Source organism: Hemitrygon akajei, chromosome 6, assembly GCF_048418815.1.
Source record: "Hemitrygon akajei chromosome 6, sHemAka1.3, whole genome shotgun sequence".
NCBI lineage: Eukaryota > Metazoa > Chordata > Chondrichthyes > Myliobatiformes > Dasyatidae > Hemitrygon > Hemitrygon akajei.
Window position 1 is genome coordinate 185,331,908 of NC_133129.1, and position 12,674 is coordinate 185,344,581.

The following is a 12,674-nucleotide window of genomic DNA, read 5'->3' on the forward strand; positions in this document are numbered from 1 at the left end:
AAGGTGGATCAGCCCTGTGGCTTCTGCTTTTACCACAGATCCTCCCTCTTCCAGGGATGAGGTCTTCGGAGTTTCTGTCAGCATTTCTGTAGCTCAGGGTTTTTATGGGATGGGGTTGCCAGCCCCATGTCCAACCCTCCTCCTTTCACAGCCGGGTTTGGGACTGTCCATGGGGAGTTCATACCCAACCCTCCTCCTTTCACAGCCGGGTTTGGGACTGTCCATGGGGAGTTCATACCCAACCCTCCTCCTTTCACAGCCGGGTTTGGGACTGTCCATGGGGAGTTCATACCCAACCCTCCTCCTTTCACAGCCGGGTTTGGGACTGTCCATGGGGAGTTCATACCCAACCCTCCTCCTTTCACAGCCGGGTTTGGGACTGTCCATGGGGAGTTCATACCCAACCCTCCTCCTTTCACAGCCGGGTTTGGGACTGTCCATGGGGAGTTCATACCCGTTCCTCCTCCTTTCACAGCCGGGTTTGGGACTGTCCATGGGGAGTTCATACCCGTTCCTCCTCCTTTCACAGCCGGGTTTGGGACTGTCCATGGAGAGTTCATACCCGTTCCTCCTCCTTTCACAGCCGGGTTTGGGACTGTCCATGGAGAGTTCATACCCAACCCTCCTCCTTTCACAGCCGGGTTTGGGACTGTCCATGGGGAGTTCATACCCAACCCTCCTCCTTTCACAGCCGGGTTTGGGACTGTCATTGGGGAGTTCATACCCATTCCTCCTCCTTTCACAGCCGGGTTTGGGACCGTCCATGGGGAGTTCATACCCAACCCTCCTCCTTTCACAGCCGAGTTTGGGACCGTCCATGGGGAGTTCATACCCAACCCTCCTCCTTTCACAGCCGGGTTTGGGACTGTCCATGGGGAGTTCATACCCAACCCTCCCCCTTTCACAGCCGGGTTTGGGACTGTCCATGGGGAGTTCATACCCAACCCTCCTCCTTTCACAGCCGGGTTTGGGACTGTCCATGGGGAGTTCATACCCAACCCTCCTCCTTTCACAGCCGGGTTTGGGACTGTCCATGGGGAGTTCATACCCAACCCTCCTCCTTTCACAGCCGGGTTTGGGACTGTCCATGGGGAGTTCATACCCAACCCTCCTCCTTTCACAGCCGGGTTTGGGACTGTCCATGGGGAGTTCATACCCGTTCCTCCTCCTTTCACAGCCGGGTTTGGGACTGTCCATGGAGAGTTCATACCCAACCCTCCTTTCACAGCCGGGTTTGGGACTGTCCATGGGGAGTTCATACCCAACCCTCCTCCTTTCACAGCCGGGTTTGGGACTGTCCATGGGGAGTTCATACCCAACCCTCCTCCTTTCACAGCCGGGTTTGGGACCGTCCATGGGGAGTTCATACCCAACCCTCCTCCTTTCACAGCCGGGTTTGGGACCGTCCATGGGGAGTTCATACCCAACCCTCCCCCTTTCACAGCCGGGTTTGGGACTGTCCATGGGGAGTTCATACCCAACCCTCCTCCTTTCACAGCCGGGTTTGGGACTGTCCATGGGGAGTTCATACCCAACCCTCCTCCTTTCACAGCCGGGTTTGGGACTGTCCATGGGGAGTTCATACCCAACCCTCCTCCTTTCACAGCCGGGTTTGGGACTGTCATTGGGGAGTTCATACCCAACCCTCCTCCTTTCACAGCCGGGTTTGGGACTGTCCATGGGGAGTTCATACCCAACCCTCCTCCTTTCACAGCCGGGTTTGGGACTGTCATTGGGGAGTTCATACCCATTCCTCCTCCTTTCACAGCCGGGTTTGGGACTGTCCATGGGGAGTTCATACCCAACCCTCCTCCTTTCACAGCCGGGTTTGGGACTGTCATTGGGGAGTTCATACCCATTCCTCCTCCTTTCACAGCCGGGTTTGGGACTGTCCATGGGGAGTTCATACCCAACCCTCCTCCTTTCACAGCCGGGTTTGGGACTGTCCATGGGGAGTTCATACCCGTTCCTCCTCCTTTCACAGCCGGGTTTGGGACTGTCCATGGAGAGTTCATACCCAACCCTCCTCCTTTCACAGCCGGGTTTGGGACTGTCCATGGGGAGTTCATACCCAACCCTCCTCCTTTCACAGCCGGGTTTGGGACTGTCATTGGGGAGTTCATACCCATTCCTCCTCCTTTCACAGCCGGGTTTGGGACCGTCCATGGTGAGTTCATACCCAACCCTCCTCCTTTCACAGCCGGGTTTGGGACTGTCCATGGGGAGTTCATACCCAACCCTCCTCCTTTCACAGCCGGGTTTGGGACTGTCAATGGGGAGTTCATACCCAACCCTCCCCCTTTCACAGCCGGGTTTGGGACTGTCCATGGGGAGTTCATACCCAACCCTCCTCCTTTCACAGCCGGGTTTGGGACTGTCCATGGGGAGTTCATACCAACCCTCCTCCTTTCACAGCCGGGTTTGGGACTGTCCATGGGGAGTTCATACCCAACCCTCCTCCTTTCACAGCCGGGTTTGGGACTGTCCATGGGGAGTTCATACCCAACCCTCCTCCTTTCACAGCCGGGTTTGGGACTGTCCATGGGGAGTTCATACCCAACCCTCCTCCTTTCACAGCCGGGTTTGGGACTGTCCATGGGGAGTTCATACCCAGCCCTCCTCCTTTCACAGCCGGGTTTGGGACTGTCCATGGAGAGTTCATACCCAACCCTCCTTTCACAGCCGGGTTTGGGACTGTCCATGGGGAGTTCATACCCAACCCTCCTCCTTTCACAGCCGGGTTTGGGACTGTCCATGGGGAGTTCATACCCAGCCCTCCTCCTTTCACAGCTGGGATTGGGACCATCCATAGCAGAGTTACTTGAATGGTTACCTAGTACAATAAGATGGACCCCTGATCTCACAATCTACCTTGCATCTTATTGTCTGCCCGCACCACACTTTCTCTGTAGCTGCTACACTTTACTCTGCATTCTGTTATTGCTTTCCCTCGTACTACCTCAATGCACTGTGTAATGGTCTGATCTGTATGAACAATATGCAAGACAAGCTTCTCACTGTATCACAGTGTATGTGACAATAAACCTATTTACTTGAAACACAGATAAGTACAAAAACTGATCTAAATCCTTGTGGTCATCTATTCGTACTTACAATGGTGTGCTGTTCAAAGCAACAGATACACGTGGCTACATCTGCAATGTAATTTCCTGCATATATAACAGCATATTTGTATAAAATATTGATTGGAACGTCTGTAGATATATGAATATACAATCAGTGGCCACTTTATTGGCTATGTTCATACCACACTAACATATGGAAGAGAGTGTTAGACAATATCAAAGCAAAATGAGGGAAGACGGAGTGGCAGAAATGTGTTTTTTGAGAAGAATGATGAAAATATCGTGGAAAGACAGAAACATATGAGGAAGTGTTGCGAAAAGCTGGAAGAAGAAGAGAACAGATATCATCAATCAGGAAACGGCAGTTGGAATTTCTGGGACATGTACTGAGGAAAGAGAAGCTCGAACATCTTGCAGTGACGGGAAACATTGATGGAACTAATAGTTGCGGTCGACAGCGCATGACATTTGTGAGTTACATCAAGGGACGGACAGGCAAAAGTTTTGAAGAGCTTATTAGAACTTCTCAGATTAAAGACAGATGGAAGACCATGATCACCCATGTCATATTAATGATGGTGATGCTGTCTCTATTAGTTACACCTGTACACCTGCTTGTTAAGGCAGATATCTAATCAACAAATCATGTGGCAGCAACTCACCATGCAGACATGGTCAAGAGATTCAGTTGATGTTTAGACCAAACATCAGATATGGGAAGAAATGTGATCTAAGTGACTTTGTCCATGGAATGATTGTTGATGCTAGACGGGGTGGTTTGAGTATCTCAGAAACTTGATCCCCTGGGATTTTCACGCAGAACAATCTCTAGAGCAGAGGTTCTCAGCCTGGGGCCCACGGACCTCTCAGTTAACAGTAAGGTCCTATGACCTAAAAGAGGCTGGGAATGCCTGCTCCAGGGTTTACAGATAACCAAAAAACATCCAGTGAGCAGCAGTTCTGTGAGTGAAAACACTTTGTAAATGAGAGAGGTCAGAGGAGAATGGCCAGACTGGTTCAGGCTGACAGGAAGGTGACAGTAACTCAGATAAACCACACGTTACAACAGTGCAGTGCAGAGGAGCAAAACACATCAAACCTTGAAGTGGATGGGCTGCAGCAGCAGAAGACCATTAATATACACTCTGTGGCACTTTATTAGGTACCTCCTGAGCATAATTGTACCTCTGCCTATCTACAAGTTTACAGACATACCTCTATGTGTAACGTGTGTGTTCCTCGAAGAACCATTTACCTGCCTCAGCAGAACCATGTGAAAAATAATGGTGCCTACATTGTACATATCGTTGTGGAACAATTTGCTGTGTATGATCTGATGAAGGGTCTCTGCCCAAAATGTTGACTATTTATTCATTTGACCGACCTCCTGCATTTTGTGTATGTTGCTTTGGATTTCCGACATCTGCAGAATCTCTTGTGTTTATTGGTTTGTTATTATTTTACATTTTCCATCACAATGCACCATGTAATGATCTTTAAATCAGCCACTTGGTCAGTTGGTTTACTATTATCACATGCACCGAGTTATGGTGAAAAGCTTGCTCTGTATACCATCCATATAGATCAGATTACAAAAGTGCATTGAAGTCAAACAGGGTAAAACAGTAATGGAATGCAGAATAAAGTGCAAGATCTTAACAAGTTAGATTGTAATGTCAAAAGTCCATCTTTTCATATTAGGGAACTGTTCAATAGTCTTATAAGGGTGGGATAGAAGTTGTTCTTGAGGAGTCTGGTGGTACATGGTTTCAGGCCTTTGTATCGTCTGTCCGATGAGACAGATTAGAATTGGAATTGGTTCATTCTAAGAACACAAGAAACAGGCCATCAAGCCCATCGAGCCTGCTCTGCCATTCAATAAGAATATGGATGTTTTGGCCATAGACTCGTCTCCGCCTACCTGCCTTTTCCCCATAACCCTTAATTACCCTACTATGCAAAAATCTATCCAACCTTTTCTTAAATATATTTACTGAGGTAGCCTCCACTGCTTCATTGGGCAGGGAATTCCACAGACTCACCACTCTGGGAAAAAGCAGTTCCTGCTCATCTCCATCCTAAATCTACTGCACTGAATCTTGAGGCTATGTCCCCTAGTTCTAGTCTCACCTACCAGTAGAAGCAACTTTCTTGCCTCTATCTTATCTATCCCTTTCATAATTTTATAAGATCTAGAATTGAATTCTTCTGAATTCCAGCGAGTACAGTCTCAGGTGACTCAACCTCTCATAGTCTAACACCCTCATCTCTGGAATCAATCTGGTGAATCTCCTCTGCACCGCCTCCAAAGCCAATATATCCCTCCTCAAGTAAGGAGACCAGAACTGCACACAGTACTCCAAATGCGGCCTCACCAGTACCCTGTATAGTTGCAGCATAACCTCCCTGCTCTTATTTTCAATCCCTCTAGCAATGGCCAACGTTCCATTTGCCTTCTTGCTAGCCTGCTGCACCTGCAAACCAACCTTCTGTGATTCATGCACAAGCACACCCAAGTCCCTCTGCACAGCAACATGCTCAATTTTTTTACTATTTAAATAATAATTTGCTCTTTCATTTTTCCTTCCAAAGTGGATGACCTCGCATTTACAAACATTGTACTCCATCTGCCAGACCCTTGCCCACACTTTTAACCTATCTATATCTCTCTGCAGACTCTCTGTATCTTCTGCACAATTTGCTTTTCCACTCAATTTAGTATTATCAGCAACTTAAATACGCTACACTCGGTCTCCTCTTCCAGATCATTAATGTAAATCATGAACAGTTGTGGGCCCAGCTCTGACCCCTGCGGCACACTGATCACCACTGATTGCCAACAAGAGTAATGCCCATGTATCCCAACACTCTGCTTTCTATTGGTTAATCAATCCTCTATCCATGCTAATATGTCACCCCCCCCAACTCATCCTTACCCCCCAAGTATCCTTACTTATTGATAAGTCATTTATGTGGCCCCTTATCGAACGCCAAATAAATCCAAGTAAATAATTTGTTCCCCTCTATCCACTGCGCTCATTATATCCTCAAAGAACACCAGTAAGTTTGTCAAACAGGACCTGCCTTTGCTGAATCCATGCTGCATCTGCCTGATGGATCCATTTCTTTCCAGATGCCTCACTATTTCTCCTTTAATGATAGTTTCAAGTTTTTTCCCAACTACAGATGTTAAACTAACAGGCCTATAGTTACCTGCCTTTTGCCTAATGACATGATGGCATGTATCGAGATACAGGGAAAAGCATGGCAGAATCAGAAATGGGTTAAATATATAAAATGAATTCAATAGGTAGTGCAAAAAGAGGGGAAAATGTGTTTATACAGGTCAGACCTTCACATGGTCACAGTGTTCATACGGGTCAGATCTTCACATGGTCATAGTGTTCGTACGGGTCAGATCTTCACATGGTCATAGTGTTCGTACCGGTCAGATCTTCACATGGTCAGAGTGTTCGTACGGGTCAGATCTTCACATGGTCACAGTGTTCGTACGGGTCAGATCTTCACATGGTCATAGTGTTCGTACCGGTCAGATCTTCACATGGTCATAGTGTTCGTACGGGTCAGATCTTCACATGGTCATAGTGTTCGTACCGGTCAGATCTTCACATGGTCACAGTGTTCGTACGGGTCAGATCTTCACATGGTCACAGTGTTCGTACGGGTCAGATCCTCACATGGTCATAGTGTTCGTACGGGTCAGATCCTCACATGGTCATAGTGTTCGTACGGGTCAGATCCTCACATGGTCATAGTGTTCGTACGGGTCAGATCCTCATATGGTCAGAGTGTTCGTACGGGTCAGATCCTCACATGGTCAGAGTGTTCGTACCGGTCAGATCTTCACATGGTCATAGTGTTCGTACGGGTCAGATCTTCACATGGTCATAGTATTCGTACCGGTCAGATCTTCACATGGTCAGAGTGTTCGTACGGGTCAGATCTTCACATGGTCACAGTGTTCGTACGGGTCAGATCCTCACATGGTCATAGTTTTCGTACAGGTCAGATCTTCACATGGTGCATTGAGGTAGAAGAAGGGAAATCAGTACCAGAATAAAGCGTAACAGCTACAGAGAAAGCGCAGCTCAGGCAGACAATAAGGAGCAGGAGACATGACGAGGTAGACTGAGATATCAAGTCAAGTTTATTGTCATTTAACCATATACATGTATACTGTCAAATGAGACAATCTTTCTCTAGACCTGGGTGTCAAGCACAGAAGTACACAATACAGACATATAACACATAATACCTGAAGAAAGTAAGAATAAAATCTTCAAATGAATTGTGCATAAATAAATGAAGTGCATAAATTAGATATTGTAGGGTATAGAACAAATTAACCGGTGACACTACAAATCAAGGGTTTATCAGTGTACCGGAGGATACTTAAAGAGTCTGTTGACAAGAAACTTCAACAGATTAATTTACTCCCATTTGCCATTGTTTGAACCCATTTCTTGGACGAACAACCAGAAAATTGGCAAAGCTATCGTGGGTAAAAGGAAGCAGAAGCTGATAGTAAAGCTTCTTAAACTTTTGTTTCCCCCCCCCCCCTTCCAGAGGAACCCTGGGCTGTGCCTTATGATTCTCTGAAGATGTTCTATAGGTCAGTTGTGGAGAGCGCCCTCTTCTTTGTGGTGGCGTGTTGGGGAGGCAGCATTAAGAAGAGGGACGCCTCACGTCTTAATAAGCTGGTAAGGAAGGCGGGCTCTGTCGTGGGCAAAGTACTGGAGAGTATAACATCGGTAGCAGAGCGAAGGGCGCTGAGTAGGCTACGGTCAATTATGGAAAACCCTGAACATTCTCTACGTAGCACCATCCAGAGACAGAGAAGCAGTTTCAGCAACAGGTTGCTATCGATGCAATGCTCCTCAGACAGGATGAAGAGATCAATACTCCCCAATGCCATTCGGCTTTACAATTCAACCGCCAGGAGTAAGATATGTTAAAGTGCCGGGGTTAGGACTCAATGTATTTAAGTAAACTACTTAAGAACTTTTTAAAAGCTATTATTAATGCTTTTTGAGAGGGTGATTTTAGATGCATATCATATTTTTATTGAGTTAAGTATTGTATGTAATTAGTTTTGCTACAATAAGTGTATGGGACATTGGAAAAAATGTTGAATTTCCCCATGGGGATGAATAAAGTATCTATCTATCTATCTCACACAACCTCTCATGGTCCCAGAACACATACAACACAATCAGGAAAACTCACCGAGGCCTTTACTTTCTGAGGAGGCTGAACACTCCTCACTCACTATCAAAGGCACAGCATCAAAAATTACAGGGAGAAAGCTGGGGTGTGGGTCTGAGGAGGGGAAATAATGATCAACCATGATTGAACGATGGAGCAGACTCAATTGGCCAAATGATTTAATTCTGCTCCTATGCCTTATAGTCCAATGGAATGGCAAGTGCACTGCCATGGACAGGAAGGCTTGACAATGGATAGTCAAAATTGTCACTGGCTCCGCCCTACCCGCCTTCAAGGACATATACAGAAAGGTGTCAGAAAAGGGCCAGAAACATCATGAAGGATTCCTCTCCCCCCCCCCCACCCAGCTTATGAACTGTTTATCCCACTCCTATCAACAAGGAGGCCCTGTAGCATCCAGATTAAAAAACAGGTACTTTTCCCAAATAGTTAAGCTGATCAACACCTCTGCCCACTAACCCACCCCTCCACACCCCCAAACACCACTACTTTATCATTTCCTGTCAGTTACTTTATGTACAGACTCTCCTGTGCCTCACGTCACTTTATGGACATACAATCAATCTATGTGGATAAGCTATCTTATGCATTTATATTTATTGTGTTTTAAAATTATTATTGTGTTTTTTTGTGTTGTATCGGGTCTGGAATAACAATTACTTCATTCTTCTTTACACTTGTATACTGGAAATGATATTAACCAGTCTTGAAGATAACTGTGCAGAGGTTGAAGGACATGGCTATTGTCCTCAAATGTATCCCCTGATGCAAGAAAGGACCATTAATGAGAAACTCTTCCGAGAGATCAGCAGGGATAGTGATGACCGGCACAATACTGCCAAATGTTTGCAGAAAATTACCTAGAGTTTTCTGCTTTAATTAATATAATTTTCCTCTTATTGATTGTTTGCAGATTTCCTGAAGTTGAAATGACATCCAAAGTGCTGGTAGACAGAGTTCGGAGTTCAGCGGGTGGAGATGGCGTGCCATCTCTCCAGAGGAGCCAGGCGGTGGATCATGGAGAGAAGGACTTGCTGGACCCCAACTTGGTATCACGTTTAGACTCTGGACTGGGTGCTGGGACAACTTGCTCATCCATGGATGGGAATGAGAACGGCAACACAGCTGCTGGTGTGTCTTCAACTGAGGGCCTGAATGAGACTTCAGCTGGGCAGGTCTTCAGAAGCCAGGAGGAATTTGCCAGTGACAAAAGTGAGTCACTAGAAGGCTGTGAGCTGACTGGGAAGTGTTGCAATTGGGGATGACAAACCAGGGGAGGACTTACACCCTGAGGACTATGATAGAATAGAGGGATCTGGGAATGCAGATTGTTCAGGATTGAATAATGTCAATTCCAGTATACAAGTGTAAAGGTGAACAAAATAATTGTTAAACCTGATCCGTTGCAGCACAATCAAAACACAATAAATATAAATATATAAGCTAGCTTATATACACAGATTGATTGTATGTCCATAAAGTGACGCTGGGCACAGGAGTGTCTGTACATAAGGTGACTGACAGGAAATGATAAAGTAGTGGTGGCTGGGGGTGTGGAAGGGTGAAAGGGTGGGTTAATGGGTGGAGGTGTTGATCAGTCTGGTGGTCCTTGTGTAGATGCTATGTAGCCTCCTCCCTGCTGGGAGTGGGCAAATAGTCTATGAGCAGGATGGGTGGGTGCCTTCATCATGTTTCTGGCCCTTTTCTGGCATCTTTTTGTATATGTGACCTTGATGGTGGGTTGGCTGGTGCCAGTGATGTGTTTGCAAGTTTTGATAGGTGTTGTAGAGCCTTCCTGTGCACCGCAGTGCAGCTTCTGTACCAAGCAGTTATCGGTAATTCCTTGAACATAGATGAGGTCATAATGAGAACTTATATACATTGTCCTTCAAGTTAGCAGGTTAAGTTGAAGATGTTGGTGAGGTGTAATTTGGAGTATTGTGTGCAGTTTTGCTCATATACCTACAAGAGAACCTTCAATAAGGCTGAAAGAGTACAGAGAAATTTTGCCAAGAGGTCACCAGGACTCGAGGGCCTGAGTTAAAAGGAAAGACTGAATGAATAGGTTAGGAGCTTAGGAGAATGAAGGGAGATTATGAGTGATATAGATAGGGTAAGTGTAAGCTGGCATTCTCCGATGAGGTCGGGTGAGACTACAGCTAGAAGTTATAGTTTAAGAGTGAAAGGTGAAGTATTTAAATGGAATCTGAGGGGGAGTTTCTTCACTCAGGGTGGTGAGAGTGTGGAACAAGCTGCCAATGGAAGTGACGAGTGTGGGTTTGATTTCAACATCTAAGAGAAATTTGAATAGGTAAATGGATGGGAGCGGTATGGAGAACTATGATCCAGGTGCAGGTCAATGGGACCAGGCAAGATAACCATCAGCATGGACTAGATAGGCCAAAAGGCCTGTTTCTGTGCTTTAGTGACTATAAACAATGAAATAATTTTACACAGTTATGCTTTAACCTAGTCAGCAACATCCAGAACATTAATGAAAAGGGCCGATACTGAGGGAGGGTCACACTGTGGGAGGGCCGATACTGAGGGAGGGCCACATTGTGGGAGGAGGTGGTACTGAGTAAGGGTCACACTGTGGCAGGGGTGGTACTGAGGGAGGGTCACACTAGGAGAGGGTTGGTACTGAGGGAGGGTCACACTGTGGGAGGGGGTGGGTGGTACTGAGTGAGGATCACACTGTGGGAGGGGTGGTACTGAGGGAGGGTCACATTGTGGGGGCGGTAGCACTGAGGGAGTGTCACACTGTGGGAGGGGAGGTACTGAGAGAGGGTCACACTGTGGGAGGGGGTTTACTGTCTTTCCATTGACTGTTAAGACAAAGCTACATTTGGTTGTAAATATGGATTTTAAGGATCAAAGACAAAAGGGCATAAGTTTACATGAGAGGAAGGGGTTAATTCCCAGGATCATTCAGAGTCATGAGAATGATCCCAGGAATGAAAGGGTTAAAGTATGAGGAGCGTTTGGCAGCTCTGGACCCGTACTCACTGGGGTTTAGAAGAATGAGGGGGGATCTCATTGAAACCTATCGAATTTTGAAAGGCTCTAGATAGATTGGATGTGGAGAGGATGTTTCTGAAAGAGGGCCCAGCCTCAGAATGGAGGCATGTCCATTTAGAACACAGATGAGATGGAATTCCTTTAGCCAAAGGGTGGTGAATCTGTAGAATTCAATACCACAGAAGGCTGTGGAGTGTATTTACAGTGGAGGCTGATAGGTTCTTGATTCGTCAGGCTGTCAAAGGTCATGGGGAGAAGACAGAGGAATGGGGTTGAGAGGATAACAAATCAGCCATGATGGAATGGCGGAGCAGACTTGATGGGCCAAATGGTCTTATTCTGCTCCTGTGTCTTATGGTCTTAGAGGGGAAAGATTTTTACACTGAGTGGTGTATAGTATCTGAAATGTACCGGCAGGTGAAGTGTTAGAAACAGACATTGTCACTACATTTAAAGGTATTTACACACACTCTTAAATAGTGAAGAAAGTTTAATTTGGAATCAGAATCAGAATTACAGTCAGGTTTAATATTGCTGGCGTCTGGCATGTGTTGTGAAATATGTTATTTTGCAACAGCAATACATTGTAATGCATAATAAAAAACTATAAATTACAAAAAGAAATATACATATATATTAAGTAATTAGTGCAAAACAAGAGTAAAAAAAGGAGAAAAAATAGTGAGTTACTGTACATATAGTAGGTTTATTGTTCCCTCCATGCCAGCTGTTAAGTGTCGTCACAAAGAAGGAATGGTAGCACGTCTACTTTCTTAGAAGTTTGCATAGATCTGGCGTGACATCAAAGACTTTGACAAACTCGTATAGATGCACACTGGTTGCACACACTCTGGTATGGAAACACTGATGTCCAAGAACACAAAAACCTACAAAAAGTGATGGGTGTAGCTCAAACAACACACACCAGTGCTGGAGGAACTCAGCAGGCCAGGCAGCATCATCGAAAAGAGTATAGTCAACGTATCGGGCTGAGACCCTTCGTCAGGACTGGAGAAAATCTGTGTCAGTCCTTGGCCTCCTTTACTGTTGCTACCCTCAGGTTGGAGAAGCAACACCTTACATTCCGTCTGAGTAGCCCCCAGTCTGATGGCATGATCATCGATTTCTCAAACTTCCAGTAATGCTCCCCCACCCTCGCATTTTCACCATTGCCCATCCCATTTTCCTCTCTCACCTTATCTCCCTGCCTGCCCATCACCTCCCTCTGGAACTCCTCCCCCTTTTCTGTCTTCCAAGGCCTTCTGTCCTCTCCTATTAGACTTCCCTTCTCCAGCCCTGTATCTCTTTCACCAATGGATC

General features: G+C 46.2%; 1 protein-coding gene across 1 annotated transcript in view; it reads left to right on the forward strand.

Annotated features, from left to right (window-relative positions):
- The window catches only part of LOC140729866 (uncharacterized), a 112,530-nt gene that overhangs the window by 13,093 nt on the left and 86,763 nt on the right, over window positions 1–12,674 (forward strand). The window contains exon 2 of the mRNA XM_073050075.1: window positions 9,247–9,545. Coding sequence (XP_072906176.1) covers window positions 9,247–9,545 — 299 coding nt within the window. The remainder of the gene's footprint in view (window positions 1–9,246; window positions 9,546–12,674) is intronic.